The sequence below is a fragment of the Trachymyrmex septentrionalis genome, unplaced genomic scaffold, assembly GCF_001594115.1.
Source record: "Trachymyrmex septentrionalis isolate Tsep2-gDNA-1 unplaced genomic scaffold, Tsep1.0 scaffold184, whole genome shotgun sequence".
Taxonomy (NCBI): Eukaryota; Metazoa; Arthropoda; class Insecta; order Hymenoptera; family Formicidae; genus Trachymyrmex; species Trachymyrmex septentrionalis.
Window position 1 is genome coordinate 99,208 of NW_017305011.1, and position 12,123 is coordinate 111,330.

At 32.3% G+C, this 12,123-nt stretch overlaps 1 protein-coding gene across 4 annotated transcripts in view; it reads right to left on the reverse strand.

The window, feature by feature from the left end:
• LOC108746641 (intraflagellar transport protein 81 homolog) overlaps nucleotides 1-12,123 on the reverse strand; it is a 227,054-nt gene that overhangs the window by 80,830 nt on the left and 134,101 nt on the right. For all 4 annotated transcript variants that reach the window (XM_018483543.1, XM_018483540.1, XM_018483541.1 and 1 more), the window contains 4 exons: nucleotides 2,406-2,558; nucleotides 2,041-2,319; nucleotides 1,271-1,588; nucleotides 1,042-1,183 (listed from right to left, as the gene is read on the reverse strand). In XM_018483543.1, coding sequence (XP_018339045.1) covers nucleotides 1,042-1,183; nucleotides 1,271-1,588; nucleotides 2,041-2,319; nucleotides 2,406-2,558 — 892 coding nt within the window. The remainder of the gene's footprint in view (nucleotides 1-1,041; nucleotides 1,184-1,270; nucleotides 1,589-2,040; nucleotides 2,320-2,405; nucleotides 2,559-12,123) is intronic.

A 12,123-nucleotide genomic window follows, 5' to 3' on the forward strand; every position in this document is an offset into this window, starting at 1 on the left:
CATATATATATATACATACCATATATATATAGTTAAACAAAAAATTTTTTTTGCGCGCCATTAATCACGTTGACTCTCTATTCGTAATTTTTGTCTTCTTTTTTTAGATTTATTTTCAGAGCCATATTTATATCATTATTTATAAATATAGATTTATTTCTTACTGTTGCATTGGATTACTCGAAAATTTTCCCTCTCGCTTTTATTAAATATCAAACATATTTATTCTATTTTAAATATGTTTACAAATATGAGTCCTTTAGCTGTAAAAAGAAGACTATGTATAGCTTTCCACTGCAGACTCAATATGGCTGCTTTAATTAAGTGGGGATATCACCAATCAGAAATATGATACGCGATGTCACTTCTCTCATATATAGAACACACGCGCGCGCGCGCACTCACGCACACACACACACGCACACGCACACGCACACGCAAATCTTTTAGAAATACTTCATGCTTTATACTCAGTTAGACATACTCCACGACCAGATGGCACACTCTTACGAACACTATACTCAATTGTCCATCTAGATACACTCACATTATTATTCTTTCTTCAACCGTCCTAGATACGACATCGTTATATTACATTGTCGCGATTTGATATTGTATGTGCTAATAAACGAATATTGTTACTTGTGAAATTGTGTACAATCAATTACCTATATTCATTATATGTAGCAATTCGCTACACTATGTCACACCATGTCATGTGTATCTCTTGTTGGAAAGCACCATAGGACAGCAGACGATGTACCAGCGTCGCTACTTTTAATTTGTCGTGTCAACATTATGTATAACATATGTCACGTCGTCGACGCTTTCACGCAATTTTGATCGCAGAAATTGTTTGCAATTGTTAAAAAACTTTTGTTAAAACCAAAAGATAAAAACTATTAAGGGGGCATTGTCTCCTCCCCCAATAATTTTATTGAGGGGGCAAAAAATGATCTCCCTTCCTCCTCCCCATAGTAGGCGCCCATGTTTAATAACGTTTATAAACATTATTTATTTGAATAAAGGAATTTATTTTACCTTTTATGACCGGGGCAAGATTAGTTCGCAGAGCCAATATTGAATGAGACAACTGAATATTTGTCGCTAATGCGTTATTTAATGTATAATTTTCTGGAATTATTACTTTAGGTATGATATTCATTGAATAAGAATGAATTATCTGAAATCACAATACAAATCGCATATACATATTTATTATATCGATTTATTTGCAGTTTAAGAAGTTCTATAAAGCATGTTCCAATACCTGTTCGTCAAGAATAGTTACTGTTCGTTGAAGTACACCACTTTCAGCTTTTAGCCCAGCTTTCTCCGCTTTGCAACGTTTATATAATGTACTCTTAGTCTTTAAACAATTGATATATTTTTTCAATTCTTCTGCTCTAGGAATTGACGTCTCCAATAAAGTCTTTGAATAATCCTGTTTCTCTTTTAATCGTGATTGCAATTCTTCTAAGTAACTTTCTGTTTTTTCTAAACGTTCAAGAGCATTCCGTTTCATATTTCCGACAGCAGCAGCTTGTTGTCTGAATGGTCCCACTTTGTCGATATCGTTTTTAGTTATCTAAAAATAACATTAAAAAATTCAATAAAGTATCTTTTAAAACTGTAATGTGAATACGCAACAACTAAGAAATAATAACTTCAAATAGTCATTGAATCTTTTAGTGCCTTAATAATTTGACGTAAATTTTACACATATCAAATTCTGCTCGCCGAATTTAATTTTCAATCTTGAATCATTATCTTAACAGAGTTATAATAGTAATATCACAAATTATCGACAGCAATTAGTAATACTGATTTAATAGTATTAATTTGAGCAATTAATAATATTAATCTTACTTATTGTGCATTCACATATATATTATACGATCTTAATAATATTGATGCTTAAAGCATCTGAAAAATGATATATTTATAAGAAGTAAATAAGACCTGTCATACAATATGTTATTACAAAAGAATCTCTCTTTTCTTTTCAAAACATGTTATGATTTCATTCTTGATACATACTTTGGATTCTACTAAATCTTGTATAGCCTTTGATATGACATCTAAATTGTTCCTCATAGTCATAATTTTATCCGCGCCTAAACAGGAATATTCCTTGACTAATGATAATGCTCGCATCCGATTCTTCTTTGCATTTAGCTCAGATGGAAGCTTCTCTTTTACAATTGCAGATTGTACTGTTACTTCCCCTGTCAGATGTTGAATTAATATTTGTGGTGTGAGTCCGGTATTGTTGCGTTTTAGAATGTATAGTTCACGTTCGACTCGTTGAAGGGAATTCTGGATATAGTAAGATTAAGAGAATAAAAGCATTTAGAGGCGCAAGATAAATTTTTACAAAAATTTGTAATTTATCAGAAGTATACTTGTAAATCAGAAATAGTGTCTTCCTCTTGCTCCTTCTGCGATATTAGATTACGTTCTTTGTCTTTTTCCGTTCGTAACAATTTACAAACGTCTAGTAAATGCAGAGCAGGTTCAGCTTTTAATTTAAGTTTAGCGATACGCGCTGTCACTGCCTGTGTTTATTATAAAAAACATGAATTCTATATTAGTAAATATTGCCCAAAATATATGTACGTAATCCCAAATTAAAACTATTATAACATATAATTTTTATATATCTATTATATATAATGGAATTATTATAATAGATATATAAATCTATTATAAAAGATATAATATATAAATTTATATATCTATTATAATAATGGAAATATTATACATCATGCATTTACGATTGTACGTATGGTAGTAGATCGAGGTAGTATATCCAACGAATATAAAAAATTCGTAACTGAGTTTTTTGTATAAATTTTACGTTACAAAGTTTATTCATTCAATATGAAACAACTATTTAATCGACCATTAAAACTATTAAATAAAAAAAACTTTATATTCGGTCAAAGCGAATCTTAATGTTTAAATACATATTTCTTATGCGAATTTATGTACATTCTGATTTTGCATATCGCGCGGGTCAAAATGTTTTCCGGAATTAAAACAGATTCATGAGCAGAATCAAAATAGTAATATCACTTATTAAATTGTACAAGCAATTTAATAATTTTTTTGTGCTAATAAGCATTTTTTATAAGAATATTAGTTGTCATATATTTAAATTCACACAAGAAATATAAGTATAGTATATAAATTTAAGTATAAGTTCCGCTTCGACTAAATATAATATGATGTACTTCTTATTTAAAATTTGATTTATATATTCATTTAAAGAGACAGAATGTAAATTAAAGAAGCTAATAAATAATCTTTTCTTTTAACTATAGTGACTTGTAGTAAATATTCAATTAATATATGTATAAAATTAATATATAAGTATAAAAATAGTTTGTAATTCCATACTATACAATAAATAAAATATAAACAAAATGCCAATATAATTTCCACGATTGGTGTGTAAAATTTATAAGGCAATAAGATACAATTAGGAAACAATTGGATGTACAATACTTACAAGGGAAACCTTAGAAATGTTCATGTAGTTTTTCATTGCCAATTTTTTTGGTGACTTTTGAAATAAAAAAAATATACATATCACGGCTCTGTTTTTGAGTTATAAATTTTTGAAAACCTAAAAAATTAAACGATTGCTCCTGAGAATTAGATTCACATTCAAGGATTGCTAATTTTTTCTTCTTACGTGAAAATTAAATATTAAATCTGTTTAATATTTAAAACAAGAAAAGCGTTTAATCATATTTTATTGACAAAATTTCTTTAAAAATTAAATTGTATTTAATTAACTTCACAAAAATGTTACACATTAAATTAATTCTTCTTTTCATAAAAATAGAAAAACAAAATAAAAGATTTTATAAAAACAACACAATTTATACATAAATAATCTAAGCGCAGTTTAAACAATATCCAGATTAGTTAGGATATGTTTTGCAGACATAAATAGTATCTCTTCGTTTTTTCATCTTATTATAACATGTTTTACAATACTTTTTGATTGTTCTTGTAGTAATTCAGAGAGACATCTCTTTATGACAAAATATATTCAGCCTGTGATTTTACCCTAAGTCTTTTGCTTCAGGTTGTTGAAGTGTTCCCTTCTCCATCTCAATTCGAACATTATAGAACGCTATGCGTTCTCAAGTATTGATAGAATAGTTAGTGAGCATTATTCATCATCACATGCGGGATGTGAACAAAAATTTTTTACTATACCTGGCGAAAAGTTTTCTTAGAAGTTTTCAAATAATTTTCTAGAATTTTTTTTATTTAAAATTTATGAAGATTTTTTTCATAAATACTTCACAATTTTTTAGATTTTATAAGTTTCTTTCAGAAATTACAGAATGAGAAACCATAGAATATATCATATCTGTACCTTTCAGATGTTCTAAGTTTTTTCAAAAATTATGGAATGAGAAATCTTAAAATATGTTCTAAGGCTTCTTATAAAACGTTTTCGCGCCACCAGAGACACATAGCGAGTTATATTTTCCAAATTTAAAATCATTCAGAGAATAAAAGGCACATTAAAAGATTCTCCAATGTAATCTAATAAAATATTTTTTAAATTATTTTCTCAGTATTTTTGAAAAACTTTCCAATTTGTACAAAAAAAATCTAAGAAATTTTTTTAAAAAATTACAACATTTAGGTAAGGGTCTACGATGATGTTATAAATACTTTGAAGCATTCTTTGATTTATCAGTTAATAAAATTTTTTTCTTTTGATTGGTCAGTTAAATGCTTCAAAGAGTTTATAGTGATACTTTGACGTATTCTTATACAGAGTGTTCCCGGATTAAACCGCAAACTTAAAATATAAATTCATCTCAAAACAAATAAAAATTTTCTTCTGGATGCTTGCAAACACTTCGTTCAAAAGATATTTACTTCTGAAGTTATGCAGAACTGTAGGAATAAATAATGTCGAAATAAGGTCTATCCTCTTTATTGCTTTGCAAAATTTAATTATTAAATGTTTTGTTCAAAATAATGATCTTCCAGCCCGGAGACAAGCATTATATTTATCAATGAGAGAGTGGCTGACTGACATTGTGCGTCACTAATTGCTTTGCACGCTTGCATAACTCTTCATTGTAAGGATTGAAGCTCATTAACAAGGCATCACATACACTTTTTGCTTCAGTACCCATACAAAAAAATCTAATGGTGGTAAATCCGATGAACAAGAAAGCCAAGCCATGGGTCTAGCACGACCAATTCATCTTCCGGGAAAATAAATTTTAAACCACTGTCGAGGATCTCTGCCATAGTTAGCAGGACAGCCATCCAATTAAAACCAATTGGAAATACAATCTCATATTCAAAAAAATTTTCCAAAAATCATAAAGTTCATTGTTTCAAAATACGAGAAATCCATTCGTATTCAAGCGAGCTGGTAGAAAATAGAGTTTAATTAAAATATTGCCCATTACTCCTAACCATACATTACATTGAAAACCATATTGGAAATGTTGTTCATGGATTATTCGAGAATTCTCATGTGATCAAATATGACTATTTCTTTGATTAAGAATACCTTGCCTGGTAAATAATATATAACACATCGGTCAATAAGTCCCCGGTCTAGCAAAGAAAACACAAGTGTTACATAAAAATTCGAATTTATTCATCAATATAGTTTCCTTTTAAGGCAATACAATCAGTCCAACGCCTTTCCAAACGTTCGATGCCGGTTTTGTAGAACGATTTTGGCTGACCCTCAAAATACGCATCAGTTTCGGCGATGACCTCCTCATCCGATCGAAATTTCTTCCCAGCGAGCATTTTTTTGAGCTCAGCGAATAGGAAATAGTCGCTGGGGGCCAAATCTGGCGAATACGGTGGGTGCGGGAGCAGCTGGAAGCCCAACTCGTTCAATTTAACCATCGTTGCCATCGATTGTTTTTGATCCACAGTGAGCAAACGCGGCACCCACTTCGAACACAGCTTCCGCATCGACAAATGATCGTGTAAAATGGTAAAAACACTTCCCTTGGATATCTTTACGATGTCAGCAATATCATCCAGCTTTAATTTACGGTCGGACAAAACCAATTTATGGACCTGCTTGATTTTTTCGGGGACAACTGCCTCATTTGGGCGACCAGAGCGGTGTGCATCGTCGGTGTCCGTACGACCGCGTTTAAAATCAGCATACCAGTCGATAATTGTTGATTTGCCTGGGGCAGAGGTGCCATAATGTTTGTCCAACCACTGTTTTGCCTCAACGGTGTTTTTTCCCATCAAAAAGCAGTGTTTAATGAGCACACGAAATTCCTTTTTTTCCATTGTTATGAAAATAACCAAATTAGCTAAAGCTATTCACTAAAGCTTCAATAACTCACACAATAATGATCCGAATGACATATACATTTGACAGTACTAAAAGGGTCTGTTCTTTCGAACCACTATGTACTTTGTGTGTTAGTGGCGCTCTCTATGTGTCAGACCGGGGACTTATTGACCGATGTGTTACTTACTAAGTATGACCTCATCTATTCACAAAATGTTAAAAATTGTGAATCGTTATCTGTTTAGTTTAAAAGCCAAACGTAAAATAATCTCTTGCGTAGCATATCAGCCAATAATAAATGCTGGACACGTTGAAGGTGATATAGACATCCATCGATTGAAAGTGTCTTCAATGACTGTGGGTGAAATTCCTAACGCAGAACTAGATGGATAGTTGTATTTGTTGATAGATTAATCAAAATGCTGCAATATGATGACTGTTCTTCTTTCATTTTGCAGTAGAGCAAAAATTTCATCTCAGCCTGGGGAACTATATTAAAAGATCCAGTTTCCTTCAGCCATTGAAATCTTATAGAGAATACTGTGATTTATCTGGCAATCTTCTGTTCGGAAATCGTGCGGCGTATTCACGGCAGCGTTAGCATTTCCGCCATAAAATATAAATATAACCATAAAAAAATATACCATATCGGCATATTCATTATTAGAGTACATACGAGGCATGCTTATAAGTTTATTTGACAAAAGCATTCAACAAACATAGCTACGAACTACGAGCTACAACTACAAGCTTTGCGAACAAAAGCCTATCAATAATCTTCGAACTTCAAAACAAAAACAAAAAATATTTCAATTATTCATTCCTACAGTTCTGTATAACTTTAGAAGTAAATATCTCTTGAACAAAGCGTTTGCGAGCATATGTCTAGAAGAAAATTTTTATTTGTTTTGAGGTCCTGAATTCATATTTTAAGTTTGGCGGTTTAACCCGGGAATACTCTGTATATTGTCAGTACTGAAAATCTATATATACAGAAATTTTGAAAAACTGTGTAAAAATTATTTGAAAAAAAAGTGTATTTCTCTCACAAATATAATAGGATAGCATCTGATTCTGACGATAATTACTAGTTATTTAATGTATTCCACTAAAGGTCGTAGTTTATTTTTGGCATTGCTCCTTCTGTTGCTTACTTTAATCACTTTATTCTTAAATTCAGTCGAAATATAGGAAACCTTCTTCTTGTCTTTTCATTTCCCTATTAAAACAATATTTATATACTTCCTAATCATCTCACCTTTCTTCAATTTAGCAGATTTTATTTTGAACAATTTTTTCTACATAATCTATAAGTACCTGTAATATGTTCTGATTTCAAGTAAGTGATTTCAAGTAAGTGTTTAGCTAAATTATAATTGTCATAAAAATTATTCATAAATATACTGTGACCTGTATTTAGCTTTCACTTAACTTTTCATATCCATGACAACTTCTCCGTATGTCCTTTGCCTATGTTACTTAATATGCTCTTGTATATATTGTTACGCCCCTAAAATATTGCTCTTCCATAATTGGTATATTCTGCGTGAAGATTGAGAGGAAAATAAAAGAGGAGAATCGATCTGAAGCAGCGTTTTAGATCGTGTTTAGTAGTGTTTTTATAGTTACAATTCGAAAGAGAAACTGACAGATTTTTCCCGTATTGAATAAAGTTCCTTTTTAGTAAAAAATAGTGTTCTTGTCATTTCACGTGCGCTTGCGAAAGCGTCTCGGAAGCATTTACATGTATGTGTATGGGAACGCGATAGTTCGTGACGTAAGAATGTTGCCATTTCCAGAACAAGTCCTTTCGAATATGTAATCATATATACTTTAATGGTTGCATGGTTAATCCCAAGAAAAATGAAAATCTCCGGATCAAGTATTAACAATATAGAGAAGAGTCAATAAGTTCTTAGAAAATCTGTCAGAGAGCACTCGCAGTATCATGTCACATTATTTTTTGACATGTAGCATCTTTCAACTGATTACTGTCAAATTTTAAGCAGAATTTATCGCGGGGTTTCATTTTTGTAGACGATTAAAGCGAACAACCTTTGTATTTTTTGCAAAATGGAAAAAAACGAGTTTCGTGCAGTAATCAAACGTCTGAAAGGTTTACAGGACATATGAAAGGTTTAACACCGAAAAAAATCTAATTGGATAATGTTCATAGCACATCTGCACCAGCGTTTGCGATTGTATACAATTGGGTGAATGAATTTAAACGTGGTCGTACATCTACATGTGATACACTTCGTTCGAGACGTCCAATTGAGACTACTACGCCAGAAATCATCGATAAAGTTCACGATATTGTTTTGACTGATCGACGAGTCAAAGTGCGCGAGGCCACAGACATATCACATGGCACAGTGATTTCAATTTTGTACGAACAATTGGGTATAAAAAAGCTATCGGCAAGATGGGTGCGGCGTTTGTTCATTGTGGACCATAAGCGTGACGATTTTAAAACAATGTTTGGAGATGTTTCAACATAATCCAAATAAATTTCTGCGTCGATTCATTACTGTGGACGAAATATGGATTCATTACTTCACACCCGAGACGAAGGAATAGTCAAAACAATGGACTTTACTGAGTGAACCAGCTCCGAAGAAGGCGAAAACCGTGAAGTGATGCCGGAAAAATGATGGCCATAGTTTTTTGGGATGCACGCGGTATAATTCATACGATTATCTTCCATCGAAGCAAACGATCAATGGCGATTACTACGCAGCCTTATTGGACCGTTTCAACAACATTTTAAAGAAAGAACGTCCCCATTTGGCGAAGAAGAAAATGCTCTTCCATCAAGATAATGCACGGGTTTACACGTACCCGGCACTGATGGCCAAATTTAACGAATTCCGTTATGAATTGCTTCCCCATCCAGCATATTCGCCAGATTTAGCCTCCTACGACTATTTCCTGTTTTCAAAACTGTAGAAATGGTTCGAAGGAAAGAGATTCACCATCAGAGAGCAGCTCATCGCCAAAACAGAGGCCTATTTTGAAGGGTTGAACAAACCATATTATTCGGACGGCTTGAAAAAGTTAGAGAATCGTTGGAGCAAGTGTATCTAGCTGAAAGAAGATTATGTTGACAAATAAAAATGAGTCGATCAAAAAAAATGTTTTACTATGTTTTTCTAAAAACTTATTGACTTGCCCTCGTACTTTATTCTATTACAGTTGCGCGTCTTACAATCTCCGTGTCTCGCAATCGACTCGCGACCTCGTGTTCTCGCGTTCGATCGCTCGCATTTTCTCGAATGTTCTGTACATATTCAAAATATATTTATTATTGTATCCTTATTACAATTTGAAATGTTTGGTTAAATTTTAAGTAACTTATTATACCCGTTTTATGTTAAATTATTGTATTAGGTGTAGTAAAAAGTCATCCCGTATTTTTTAGCTCAAAGTTGTATATACAATATCTTCGTCAATAATGAATGAAATTCAAATTTAAAAAAAGGGTTTTAAAGCTTGAAATCTCTACTTTTAAAAGCTTATCACATTTTTTAAGTTTATATGAGTTTGATAATTTTTACATACCAAAAACTACGAGCTGAAAAAGACAAAAAATTTTCTTCTCACTTTGTGGATTTGTAACGTGTCCAAAACGAATTTGAGAAAATTTTCGATTACATATCGTGAAAGCTTGATACTTTCCCTATAAAATTGTTTTTTTTTTTTAATATTCCTACGACTTTTGATTACTGAGTTACCGCGGATTAAATAAAAGAATTATTTTGACTTTAATTGCTCATAACTCCATTAAAAATTGTCGTATCGTATAATTTAAAAAAGAGATTTTTAAAGCTGAAACTTTACTCTATCAAGATATATCTATATTGTTGGTAAGAAAATAATTGCGGTTTTTACTGATAGATGTCTTTTAAAAAACGCGATGACTTTTTACTACACCTAATATGTATCCAAATGGAAGTTTATCCGGAAATTCCATACTTTAATACTGGCTCCATATGGCCATACATCCAAAATAAAGATTTGTCAAACTCATGCCCATTTAGGGTATAATTAGAATAGTTTAATTTAAGTTTCCTAGTCACGGCCCGTGTAGGGCCTAGTTTGTATTCCACTTTTTCTCCAAGATAGTTATATTTAAGTTTGCCCAGTTGCAGCCCATATAAGGCTCAATTTGATCTCAAATTTTCTCTGTATAATAGTTTAATTTATAGGATATCCTATAACTATGCATTAAATGGGCTTGAGTTTAACAAATCTTTATTTTGGATGTCTCATAGTAATGCCCATATAGGGCTAATATTGTAAAAAATTTAGAAGAAATAGACACAATTAGAGAAGCTATCAGTGTCAAGGCTGTGTAGCTCAGTGGAAGTCTACCAATATGCAGGAGACTAGGCCTCTGTTCGAATCCCGGAGCGCTCTGATATTTTTCTCGCTTATTTCTTACAATATTAAATATTAAATTCCTGAATAAATTTCCACATGGATACTCGTATATAAGCCCTATTTACAGTTATATAAAATATGCTCAGGTTAAAATTTTTATACACTTGGCTCAATTTTGGATTGTCATGCTTTTTTGTCTCTCACATTGGCTCTCAAACTTGAGCCAAGTTTGAAGACCAATGTAGGACCTAGATAAAAAAGCATAACAATCCAAAATTGGACCAAGGTGAGCATCCTAACTTAGGCCTCAAATGATGTAAGAAAAATTAACTTAGCCCCGACACATAGCCTTGAAAGAATTTTCACACGGGTCACCACTTATCGCTATACGTATTATATTTCTTTACACCGATATAAATGCTTCAACTCGACTAGTCACTTTAAATGGTCGAAGAAACGTAAACAGACAATTAATCAAGAGAGAAAGCAAGAAATTATCATTTAAGGCCTATACCCGTCGTCTATATTTCCGCGAATGAATCTGCAAACGACGAGCCGTGCGGACAGAAAAAATCTTTATATATGTGCGAGTCTTGTGCATGTATACTTGTATGCTGCGTATACATTTGGTTTTCCGGTGTCGTGGCAATATAATCGCCACAATACGTTCCGCAAAATATTAAATTTTTCAGAAATTCCAGGTGCGGTGATTTCTGAATCATTTTCCAGAAATAAGTTACTTAACTTGTCCGCACAATCGAGAAAAACGGCTTTCAATTTTGCCTACCGGATTGCCGATTTTTATTAACGATTATAAGCAACTTGATAGCAATACTCAGATAACATTTCCTTTTATAAATACATTACGGCAATTTTTATGGCAACTGAAGGGAAACTTGTGCCAAGGAACTATTTTCTTTCTTATAGTAAAGAGCAAGCTATCTGAGGTCTTAAATAAAATGTACTATGAAAAACACGCTTCATGTGCTTTCATCTTAGAGCCCAATTTTGAACTGACTTTACAGACGAAATGTTGTATTCCTTATATTCTTTCCCAAGTGGTTCTTATTTACGAGTAAATGTAAATCGCGAACGAGCGGTACACATATTCAATGTGTAATTGAAAAAGGATTGGCAAAAAACAGATGGCAAAAAGTGACAAAATTTAGGCTAGGGAATGGGATAAGAAATAATAGGTATTGGATAAATAAAAATGAAGGGAAATGTAGAATATGCAGTTACGGGCAGGAATTTTGGAGACATGTATGAAAACAGTGCATAAAACAAGATGAGAGGAAAATGATGGCAGGGAAATGATGAGTAAAAAAAGGATGCCCATAATACAGGTTTTCTCTCTAGGGCCTCTGAAACTGATAAATCCATTTAGGGTATGATAAAATCTATCGCTATATATCAAATTCCAT